The sequence below is a fragment of the Cariama cristata genome, unplaced genomic scaffold (genome assembly GCF_000690535.1).
Source record: "Cariama cristata isolate BGI_N322 unplaced genomic scaffold, ASM69053v1 scaffold12167, whole genome shotgun sequence".
In the NCBI taxonomy this organism is placed as follows: Eukaryota; Metazoa; Chordata; class Aves; order Cariamiformes; family Cariamidae; genus Cariama; species Cariama cristata.
The window spans coordinates 15844-28445 of record NW_009626156.1 but is presented as its reverse complement, the minus strand read 5'-3'; the positions used below and the strand labels follow the sequence as shown (position 1 = coordinate 28445).

The following is a 12602-nucleotide window of genomic DNA, read 5'->3' as shown; positions in this document are numbered from 1 at the left end:
TCAATCTGCAACTCTCTACAAAAGGAATGCCTTCAAGTTCAATGTAAATAGAATTTACTTATTTCATAAGTCTGTAAGGACATGAAGAAATTGGACAGAGGGGGACTGGAGAAAGGAGAGTAGCCTTGAATAGGCTACATTTTAGAGAATTACCTTCTCTAACTGTTTCCATTTCACTAAGTTGAAAGTATTCAGAGACAAAGAAGACTCTGTTTCTAAAGTGTTTCTTCAAAGGTCTGCATTTTGATTTAACACTAATTTAAAGTAGGATTCTTCAAAGTTAACCACTACCAAACAAAAAAGTGTCATAGCCTACAGCAGAATGAGACTTTTTGTATTTAAATAACACTTTCTTTCTATATATCCTTTGATTTAAACCATCTTCTCAAGTAAACTCTGAATTTAAGACTTTGTCTACATGGTGACATGGTCCTTCTTCTTTGCAAGGGAGTAACGGAAAGGGGAATCTGTTTAAGGTGTTCCTCCTGCAAACCAGAAAGCTTATAGTCTCACTGGAAAACACTGTCATTTAAAAAACAGGAAAGCAAGGACAGGTTTAGGGAGGCACCATTGCATCACTATGACTAAATACATAGGCATCCATTCTTTTGAAACCTGACTTTCAATTGCCAGAAAGGTCTCAGTGTTCACACAGTGCCCAGGTTACCAGATAATAACAATCAAAGCAACTGGCTGCCCAGGGAAGTTAATAAATCATTTGCTCTAAGCATCACAACAAGCAGACCTACTCCACTGGAAAACAATCTGTTTAAAAAGCAAGGAAAGAGGAGCAGAGAAACTTTATCTACTATGTATACCAGAAGCTTACTCCATCAAGAACAGTCTCTTTAGCAGCCATAACTCTTTCTGCTGTAAATAACATGGATATGTGTTAAATCAGAGCCAAAAATCTTTTCAGAATTCAACAGTATTTAGGTCATCCACTCTATTGACAGACACTGAATTCTGAAACCATAATGATGTAGCTCAGCAACAGTGCATGCCGTCCCACTAATGAGGCCCTTTTTCCATGAATAATGAGTATGGACATCAGCTCTGTTGCCAGGTACATAATATAAACACAATTTAACACATGGCTTTTGGTAAAGCAGTGTGTCTGCTTGCAGAGGCTGAGGTTTCACATAATGTGATCCAACTTTTTAGCCCAGGGTGGGGGCAGACTGCTCAAGGAAATAACTTGTTCATATGTTATCAAAATACAATAAATCAGGTTTGGTCTTAGGCAAAAAAAGGCAGTGGAGTGGGACCAACAGAAACTGCAGATAGGAAAGTATAAATGAGTTCATTGTTTTATATTCCAATAAATCTTACAACACATGAAGCTGATGAGTTCTAAAATGAGCTGAGACTCCCTGAGATGGGCCTTCTGAGACTCATGAACTGTAAGGGTTATACTGGTTAAGCCTGTGTTCGCCGAGTCCTTGTGCATACCCGGTGTATACACACACACCTTTGTTTATACATGGCAAAGCATGAGTCAAAACTGCATAGGTTCAAACAGACAAAGTAAGAGTTTTATTTTGAAAAGCCTCATTTGTTACATTTACGACCTCAGTTTTGACTCTATCAGATGCTTTTGGGAAAACAAAACGCATCTTCGAGTTTTACCAACTTCTGTGACACAAAGTGCCACTCTGGTATTGTTTAAAACTAGGGATCAGTGCTTTAGCATCCAAAAGGAGAGCTGGCACAGCTCTTTAGTCTGAGATTTAGGAGGTCATGGCTTAATTCCCTGTTCTGTCACAGTTCCGCTATCTCCCAGGACTATAATCTCATAACTACCTTAAAGACTAGAAGGTGTCAGTGTCCTGTGGTGCCTGGGGGCTAAAAATGGGCACTTCTATTTACTTGCTTCTTAATGTGCCAAAGTAAAGTCCATGGGGATCTATGCCTGTGTCACAGGAATTACTGAAACACAAGAAGCTACAAGAAAGATTCTGACGTTACCACTTTAACTGCAGATTTCCTCAACCAGACTAAGCACAACCAAGATCTCTCCCAGAGTCATTATTGCTATTGGGTGGCAGTACTCAAGGCCCTGGGTGACATTTTGATCTCTGCTGAGAATGATCTGACTGAAGAAAGAGTTGAAAATATTCCAGGCTGGACTTGCAGCTGTGACTATCACTAACATTGCCTGTAATCAGCTGCTTATTTATCTTTTGTTAAATAACCTCAGCTTTGCCACAGTCTACTGCAGGGGTCTGAAATTTGGCAGGATGACCATGTTAGTATCAAGTCAAGGGTCCATTACTAGCCTCATTAAAAGTTACTTTAATTTCTTAAGTTGTTAAGAAGATATTAGAAGAAAGCAGTTAGTACATATTCAGTGGAAGTTTCTGCAATTTTTTTGGTTATAACCTCCAAAGATTCTTTGCTCGTCAAGTCCACACGTCTCAGTACTCCAATAAACTTATGCATCATCCCCTTGCCACTGTTCCACGTGATGATACGGGGCCAAGTACTGGGGCTGACAGCGAGAAGCCTCTGACTGCACGAGCTCTTAACGTTCTACTTTTTGGCACCGAGGCAATGCAGCAGAAGATGTCAAATGAAAAGAACGCAGAAGTCACACAGAAAAGGTTAGATGGAAAAGATGTCTGGTAAGACAGGAGCTGGGAAGTGCGTGAAGAGACATATCATGACCATCACTGCCCTGAAGAGAAGACTGGGATAGGCAGGTAGGAGAGGCAGAAGAATGGAACTGGGAATGAGCGGTACTGGCTGAACAAGGAGTCACTGGTAGGAACTGGGAACAATGGAAAGCTGAAACTGGCCATGCAAAAGAGAAGACGACGACAATTCAGTAGATAAATGGAACAGAAGATCAGCTAAGGGCAGGCTGGAAAAGATGGTAATTCCTTCAAAGAATCGAAGAGAAAGAGTGGCCACTGTGGATATCAGCTCCAGAACCCATGTTGGTAGCCATTTATACAACAGTACCTGAAATGATGTCACTCTATCTTTTCAAAAACTTTGGAAGTTACAAGCCTTAAAACCTCTCTTCAAAGAACACCAGAAAGGCTGTAAGAGCCAGTAATTAACAACATTTTAGAAGTTACAAGATCAACCTAGAGAAAGAGTTAAGAAACATCAAAATTAAGGCTACCGGTTTCACTTAATTCAGCTATTTGATTCATGCGTGTTATGATCTCATTTTTAGTCATATGCTTACATAATATTCCTTTCACAAAGTCCCTTGCCATACTTTAGTGCACAGAATGAGACTTTTCTGAGGATGAACGAGGACTGTGTAGTAACACAACAGGAAACTGATGGCTGGAGGATTCCCGATTCACTTGTTGCAGAACTTGGGATGTGGATAGCGAGTAAGCCAGGGACTGCAGGAGGAGGATGAAGAATGGCATTGTGCAGGTTGAGGAATGCTGCTCAAGAGGACTGGATCATATTCCTGTTTCTGTCACAAAGTTTCTACGCAATACAAGGAAAACCCATTTAACTTAAACTAACAAACTGTGCCAGTTGGCGCTTCTCACTCTGTCCTTTCTCTGTTTGAACCCTGATTTCTTGAATCCAAGTTCAAAGGACTAGAGCTGAAGTCAGCAGGAGCTGTAATTTGAACATAAAAAGTGATGTAATGCTGCATAAACCAATGCTTACTGAAAAATACTGAAAATTAATGCAAAAAGTTCACCTAGTCTTCCGAGCTTACCAAGTTTTCCCCATAAGACATGAAGTCCACTACTCACTAGACTGCTGTGAAGTTAAATCAATTAATGTCTGTAAAGCACTTGTATGCTACTAAGTCAACATTCACAGAAAAGTCCACAAGGGAACTGATAATCCTTTCTTCAGACAAGGTTTGAACAGCATGCAATAAAAAGTCTGCAGAACTTTAACAGTCATTCTTTAAACATCAACAAAAGCAAAGAAAGCACTGAAGAGCTGCTAGGAAGCGAGTTCCACTACCCTGTACAATGAATTAAGCGTGTGTTGGCAGAAAAAACGCACAATGTTTAATCTTTGGATTAAGGATGTGTAAGGGCATCTATGAAGCTTGTGCCAATCACCTTAATTACAGCATTTCCTAAATGTTAAGAGTTCGACTTAGAAACATTGCTTCTGTGTGTACCATATAGAGAAAATATAAATGTTTATGAACTTACCATCATACTTTGCTAAGACTGCCTGGACATCTGCATATGCTTGCAGTTCCAACAAAGCCTCTAGCAGGTTTTCATGGATGTTGAACATGCTGAGCAGAGGAAACTCCTTCATCAACTAAAATCAATAACATGTGAAAGGGTTAGACTATTAACATGGAAAAGGGTTTCTTGTTCAAAATGCATTGAAATACCCAACACCAAGTTAAAACCTCTCAGTTCCTCTTGTTCTTGGCTCTTTCCCAGAATTCACTATTATCTCAGAAATTTCTGAGCTCTTAATGGACGCTCGGTCAGGTCTCTTGACAAGATGTGCTTTGCATAGGATGTAATTAGTCAAATCCAAGAACACAGCTGCCTGAATATATAACCCTCCTTCAATCAACAGGCTTCTTCAAAGGGAAGAAGAGTTATCTTACTGTACTGAAAAAAAATCTTCAACAATGTAGCTCCTGTATATCAGTGGTAAGTAATCCAGCACATCTTTGGTATGTTAGTGGAAAAAAAACCCAGAAAATATATTGAAAAAAATCAGAATAAATCAAAAGAGAGAAGCTTACATATATGCAACTATATTATCAAGCATGTGATATTAGTACTTGTAACCATGGATGCTTTAGAACACAATTGCACTTGTGGCCAATATAAAAAAAAAAAAAAGAAGAGAGAAAGAAAAGGCAACAACAATAGGAAAGGTAAAGTTTGTACAATTCTAACACCGTAACTAAAGAATCCATCTTGTATGACAAACTGAATGAAACGTGTAGTTAAAATAATCTAATCCTTTTACATGTAAGTGCCTTTATTTTACGAACTAACCCTTTGAGTCATATCAGGGATTTCTTTTTAGACATCCTCAATTTCAGTGTCTGCATAGATTCAAGTGACTGAAGCTGATATTCTATTGCATCTCCTTTTTGAAGCCACACTTACTAGAAGCATCCATGGTTTTTACTGTAGAATTGATTAAATAATATTTTTAATTGTCAGAGTGATTCTCTAAAGAACGGAAGCATTAAAAGATCCTTGCTTCCTCGTGCCCTCTTTATGGTTGTGATAACTGCCGACATGATGTACATTCAGCACAAAAAGCCCCCACACAGTGCAGAACTAGGATAGCTGACGTTACTGCTGTTCTTCAGGAACTTGCAAGGGAACACTATCATTTACAGTCTCTCTGAGATGGTTTATGAGAACAGAAATACCATAACCGTAGCCACGTAAAGAAAATGATTCAAGGTCAGCCTTGCTCAATTTGAAAATAGTAAGCTGGACCTGAAAACTCTGTCACTTAATAAACCTACCTTTGAAGATATGAATTGAGAAACTGATGAGAACTAGCAAATCTTAATCTCACAAACAGGTAACAAATAAAAGTAAGCAGGACTGAAACAAGAGGGCTGGAGATTCACCAAGAACTTCAGAAAATGAGAAACGGGTAATGCACTACGGCTTCTTCACTCTGTTAAGGAAGAGACCTCAACAGGTAAACAGAGAGGCAAAGCACAGAGAATTTTCTTCTTTGTGTTAATGGTCTGGCATAAGCTAATGTAAGAACTAGTCTGACCGTAAGGGATAAGTCTGTCTAAATGTGGCTATCTGGATAGTACTGACTTTGCTGCAGTTTGAGGATTATTAAAATATCAAAGGCAAGGACAGCAGTGTTTTGTTTAACTGACTATATGAATTTCTGGCGAGAAACGTGATCACTGAGATAGTAGCTGAAACGGCTCACTGAATTTTTGATGCTAGTGGCATGGGGACGGCCATAAAGCTCCTAGTTTCAATGGCAGGAGCTGAGCCTGTGAAAAAGAACACAAACAAAACTGCAGAGTTTGCAGGCTGTTCTCCTTCTCCATTTTTCAAAAAAAATGGACCACAGGCCTTGCTGCTCATCTTGGTAAGTGGAAGGATTTGACAATAAAATAAAAAGTTTAAGACATTGCTCATGAAGAAAAATAACTGCAGGTGAAAATTCACATAGTTGGATTCATCAGTTGAGGATCCAGCATAGAGCCTACTTCTCTTCATTCTTACCCTTACTCACTATTGCATTTTTAACAGAGGAAGCTACTATTTGGCAGGAAAAAGCATGACAGAATCTGGCCCTACGTAAATAGTGATTTAAAGTTCAGAATGAACATATTGCAAAGAAAGCTCTCCAAGGGATTAAGAAAGATTATCCCCGCTCATTGAGAATGAATAATGGCTGGCAGAATAACATTTTCTCCACCAGTGAAGACAAGGGAAGAGCTGCAGCTAGTTACAGATGTATTGTGGTCAGTAAAAGCTCTTACTCTGGTTCTCCATTTCTCACTGACATCACTCACTGGCTTTTTTTTTTTTTTTTTTTTTCTATTTTAGTTAGGCTCTGTCAGAGTGATAAATCCTGCCTGAGCTAGCATTAGAATAAAGGTCACCGTCTGGACTGCCAGGCCTCCGAACTGACAAGTGTTAACAAAGGTTTCATCTGGGAAAGGTCAAACGTTAAGAAGTCCAACCCAGTTACAATGAACTCAGCTGATATTGTAGCTACAAAAATAAAACACCTCTAAGGAGCCACTCAGCTATTTGAACATTGACTGTGCACAAATGACAGAACATTTGCTGTGAAAAAAAAAAAGAAAAGAAAAAGAAGGGAGATAGGAGATGAACTCATTTCTCTGTCATCTCAGGATGTAGAGTATATAGTTTTTCACTGCAAATCATTTTCAGTCACAACGAACATTGGTTTTTTGAGAAACTTCCCAGAAAGTAAAGCCACTTTGATGGAAAAAGATTATAACAGGTCATCTTTTAGGCCTCATAGTGAAAGCAAACACTGGGGAAGGGCGGGGGGGAACACAAAACACCACAAAGGTTGCAACATAGGTCTGCTGGATGGGCAAAGACTGCGTCCTGCTGAGGAGCAAGGGAGAGGGGACCGTGAGCCTGGCCCTCTCCCCTCCCTAGCAGATGGAGCAGGAGGCTGGCTCGTACTCCACAGAGAGACGGAAAGATGGGCACGTTATCCCCAAACACAAGATGAAGAACGCACCCTCCAGTTCCCCAGAGCCGCACAGCATCAAGTTGTAAATCTGGACTCTAGTTTAAGAGGCACAGACCTCCCTTTGCACTCAAAGATTTATTTGCTGTCAAGTTACAGACTAACATTTGCCAAATCGTTTGGCTTATCAATTTTAGTTCTCTTTACGTCTTTAACGTAACCTGACAAATGCTTTCATGTGCGTGGCAAGCACTGCACTTACTTAAAGAAAAGACGAAGGCTCTGTTATCACCTTTCTCCACATCTTAAGATCTCAAGAGACAGTCATCAAATTCAGCACTCAAGATTTCTTACCAGAGCCACTACAGTTTTTTACATAAACAGTAGTTAGGACTAAAAGTTTCCCTGTAAAATTCCAGTTAGTTGGTTTCTCAGCTGGTACGAAAGAGCTGTGCTCCACTGAGCAAAGGTTATTTTCCTATCATATGAAAACAGAGACCACACGGCTATGAACGTATTCCCTCCTTACAATATAAGGATGTTAAAACAGCTATTGAACATATCATACCAAATCTGTGTTCACAAATATTAGACTTTGAACTTGTACTGGTCAAAATACTTTCCAGTGATGAAATTCAGACCTGGGGCTGGGATAGCCCATATTCTGTTCTAATTGCTCTGCATGTTTAGGGGAAATAGATACATGTGTAGACAGTGGAATTGCTTTTCCTTGAAAGATTCATTAGGTATACTGCAAATATACGGAAAGGGTAGCTTTTGCAGATAATTCATAATTTTTAATTTTTTAGATAAATATTTTGGGAGTATAAGTTCGCAGAAAAATTCTGGAAATAAGTCTGACATAAATGGATATCTTATCACTAGTCCTGGGAGGGCTGTATTCCCAGACTCACCCAATCCATAATGCAGGGTGTAGGTTCAATGATTTTTTGACGGATATGAAAATGTGACAATCACAAAAAATGCTTTATGGTACAAGGAGATCCCCATCTGATTTATTGGATGCAGAACAAGTTATATCTCCCAAAGAACAGTTCGATGAAGAGGACTTCCTTCCCTGAGAATACCTCAGTCATCAGCATTTTCTCATCTAGATTTAATTTTTGAAACATTTTCAAGTAATGTAGCTTTAGCTATTGTATCCGTTATTCTCCCTATGATGACATTAACATCACGCATCAATTAGCAATGATACATTATTTGTGTAGAAAACAGCTTTAAGCTACAGCTTATGCCTAGGACTAGACCATGGGACTGAAGGGAATGCAGAGGTGGATAAATGAATGATCTTATAACATAACCTGGTGTTGACTCATTTATTCTGCATTTGTATTATGGCTGCATGCAGAGTCACACGTTCTACAGGCAGTGCATGCAACCATTCATCGCTGCTTATACTCACATCTTCTCGACAAATAAACAAAAACATTTTTAGATCAACATATTCAACTGAATGCATTCATAAATACGAAAAGTGAATTCAGCTTAAAATGAAGAAACAATCACAAGCAAACAAGGGAAATTCAATGCAAACAGTGAAACTGCTACAACCTTAATTCCCAGTGTATCTATTCCCGGAGTGGGTATCTGAAATGGCAAAAATCTGTCTCCTAAAAGAAGAATGACTGAGGCTGCCATCTTCCAGGTGCAACGGCCTACCACCACTGAAGAATCAAGCACACAGTACAGATAGCACTGTTATTTTTACACGTGCTTTGCATAAACTGCTTTCTGGTATATGACTTGTAATCTGTAAGAACCCTTAACTGAACAAGGTATAAAAGGCAAAACCCCAGGCCATTTCCGAGTAGAAAAACAGAAACTTCTATTTCCGTGGGGTTCATTGTCTACAGCTGAGCTTTCAGATGTCTACACTCTGGCCAAAGCTTACTCCAGGCTTGAGGTACTTCCAACCTGACACTCCATGTTGACCCTCTGATGTCTAATAAGATACTCTAATGGTTAACTTTTTCTCCTGGCCAGCTAACCCGGCAAGGACAGAAGGGAAGAAACATTGTCAGCAGACTAAAGCTAGCACACAAAAAGGCTCTGTTAACTACATCAGATGCTTAACAATTAGGCTAACTCCTGGTCCTAAAAGTGCAACTCATTCCAGCACGGTCTCATTGTGAGTGGGATTCATGTGATGTAAACAGACACTCTCATAGTTCTCAGAGTTGGAAAATGATCTGAAATACACTGGACCTACCTGAATTAAAGCTCTGCTTAATTACAGCAAAAGTAGGATTCTGTCACTTAATGCATTTCTCTATGTGCTGCCCTCCTTTTGGCAAATAACCACTGTTTCGTTTGGAAGCAGCTCCACAGTTACTCTTTCACAGCTCAGAGATGAGAGAAGCTAAGAAGCCAAATCTGCCAGATCCTGTTCTTTTGGAGCTTGGAAACAATTAGCAGTAGGATCCACATATTTTCATCCATATGTGGAATTCAGGGAATTTGACATGTCATCTAATGGCTGAACTTCAGAGTGTCAGAAAAGAGACGCAGATCCACTTTACGCTAACTGTGGGATGGCACAGGTATGGGATTTGCCGACGTCCCATTCTTAATTTAGTTTAGTCCTAGTGTTCCATCATATTCACAGATAATATGACTTCTCTTCAATGTAGGACTAACAATGAGTCAATAAAGTGAAAAACATCCTACTGAGTACGCAAACTCTAAAGAAATATGCTAGAACATGTAGCCTTTATGTTCCCTCTTAATCGGAGTATTAAAGCCTTCAGAGCATGCCTTGAGTTCTTTAAGGAATATAATTATGAAAATGCTGTGGGACTGTGTTGTAAAAACGCATGTATTCCAGGAATAAAGGGAATTCTAAAGGCAGATGTGGCATGAAACCAGAAGAATGCAAGTTGTTCCAGATGTACATTTACTACCAAATAATCACATCACATAAAAGTAGTAACAGTGAAAAACTATAATTAAGTTTGTTACATCAAAGATTGGTAACTGTATAAGGCATGAAAATAAAGTCATTACTCATAGCCCCCTTCAAAAACATTGCTTTATTTGCACCATCCCAAAGTACTTTTTGTAGAAACTTTGCCATATTTCTAGAAGTAGATTTTTAAATGAAATTAAAGTGGGGAAGTTATCTAGTAGCTCAAAAATGAGCTAGGAGATTCCAGAGAGATGGAAGAGCACAATTAAAGGATAATACAAAGCCCCTGGACATGGAGTGATGCAAGAGGGTGGACAAAATGGGGTCTAAGTTACCAGCGTGACTACCAAGACTATGCAACTGTATTCTAAGACTACATTCTATCTTAATAGAATCACAATGCTGGAAAATAATAATTTATATGAGAAACATTATTATTGAGTTTAGGTAGCAGTCATCAAATTTCTAGTTTTTGAGGGTTTTGTGCAGGATCACAGTCATGACAAAAAGTGAGGGGTCTGAGTCACGTGCAGGTAAAGGGAAGGAACAAACACCATCAGGGGAATCACAGGAGCCTCCACTGTGTTCAAAAACTCATTCACATGAGGGATGTTCCAACCCGTCCCTCTCACTTACCCATAACATGTGAATCTCTGACAAAACAAACCCCATTTGAATTGACAGACATATGGAAATGTTAAAATCATCATTTATCACTTGCTATTACTGCAGTGTTGTGTGTCAGAACAAGAATTAACCGAAGATGCTAGTCTGTGGTGGAGATTGGCACCCTTCTAAAATTTATGAGGTAACTCTTGGTCTTGTTTAACTAAAAGTACTTTTCCTTCAAATTTTAATAAATGGTACTTTAAATAACTGCTACAGATGTTAATAAAGCTAGAATCCCACTCAAGGCAGAGCAGCCTGCTTAACCTGACCTGTGTAACACAAGCCAAAGAATCTGACTCGCTAATCCTTGCCTCAAGCACAGAAGTATTTGGAAGAGACAGACAGTAGCTGCCGACGCAAGCAGCTGCAGACGTCGTGCTGTTGAGTTGCTAGGGATCATAACATCTTTATGAGCAATTAGTACTCTCTTTGTTTCACACAGCTTGATAGTTCAAGGCACAGAACGCTGTCCTGGCTATGTATTGCCATTACCCAAGAGCAAAGCAGCAATGCACACAAGAATACATAATTCAAGAGAATATTGAACAGAAAACCTTATTCAAAGCCCAGCAAAAGAGGCTGCCAAGAAAGTATGCTAGATTTGCAGAATCATCATACCAGCAAAAATCACTAACACTGCTGGTGACAAAAAGATAAAACCCCAACCTGCCCATATCATTAAAATTGATTTAGTATGGTTGAGTATCCTTTAGAAGCCTTCAGGTGACATAACCTCTTAAACCATTTTAAATGCTCAGGGAAGCCTAAGCATTTAAAGAACTTCTCCTGCAGCCCATGGATAAGCACGCAGCCCTCTAACAATATAAGCTGCTTAGGTACCGATAACTCCCTAGTGTCTCCTGTGGCATAAAACAGGCCTTTAGAGACTGCAGGTGGGCACCGAGATGAACACATAAACACATCCAACTGGAATATCCTTAGCAAGGCTCTCAGAGCTAGGTACATAGAAGTAGATTTCTAGGTCCTTTACTGTGATCTGAAGAGTAATTTCTCAGCAGATATGACTGATCCCAGAAATAAAATGTACTTTTCTGACCCTTAAAAAGTGTTTTCATTTCTAGCCTTCTCCAGAGCTGAGGAAAAACCTGGAGAGTCTCATCTCTCCCTAAACCTCTCTCATTTCTAAACAAAGCTGCAAAGCATGGGGCAAGCTGCAATTCCACTGTGTCTCAGAAACATCTACTTGTTAAAACTACAAAGCAGTCTTCAGGGGAGCGCAGGGCCATGGGGTGGGAGATAAAGACAGTCCTGAACGAGTTTCTTTCATCTTCTCTCTGAAAGAGGAAGCAATTAAGAGCTTCTGTTCACTTTGTCCACTAGCATGCCTTCTGCCTGCCACCCTTCTCTTTCCTAAGCATACATCACCCTTCAATGAAAGCTTCTTCCACAGTCCAAATATTCTCCAGAACAATCCCAAGAAGCTCAAATTAACTTGACAATTCACTTTCTTGCACAGTACATTTCCACCTGGATACTCCAGTGACCCAGTCCAGGGAAAGACCGTGTCGGTCCGCTCCTGAATTCAGCAGTGCAGTCACTGATCCAGTTGCCCACACAGTACAGAGAGAAGTGCCTTTGCATACCCTCCACATCCTCTCTACTCTTAATCAATGAAAAACACGAAACACAAACCCAGCACGCTTCTGTTTTCTTCCATTGTAACGGTGAAGGAACCTGCAAAGAAGGGGGAGTAGCTGGTACAAAAGGCCACCCTTGCTCATCAGCACATAGCTACTTGGCTGCGATAAAGATTCAACACGAAGCGATACTGAAGATTCCCCACAGTCACCATTAAGGCCTTTCACTTTTGCACATACCAAATTTTCCGACATCATTTAGAATAAACTAGTTTAAA

The 12602-nt window shown here is 39.7% G+C and overlaps 1 protein-coding gene across 1 annotated transcript in view; it reads right to left on the bottom strand.

The window, feature by feature from the left end:
• Positions 1–12602, bottom strand: part of ST7 (suppression of tumorigenicity 7) — a 56222-nt gene that overhangs the window by 32048 nt on the left and 11572 nt on the right. Inside the window, exon 6 of the mRNA XM_009703908.1 lies at positions 4149–4263. Coding sequence (XP_009702210.1) covers positions 4149–4263 — 115 coding nt within the window. The remainder of the gene's footprint in view (positions 1–4148; positions 4264–12602) is intronic.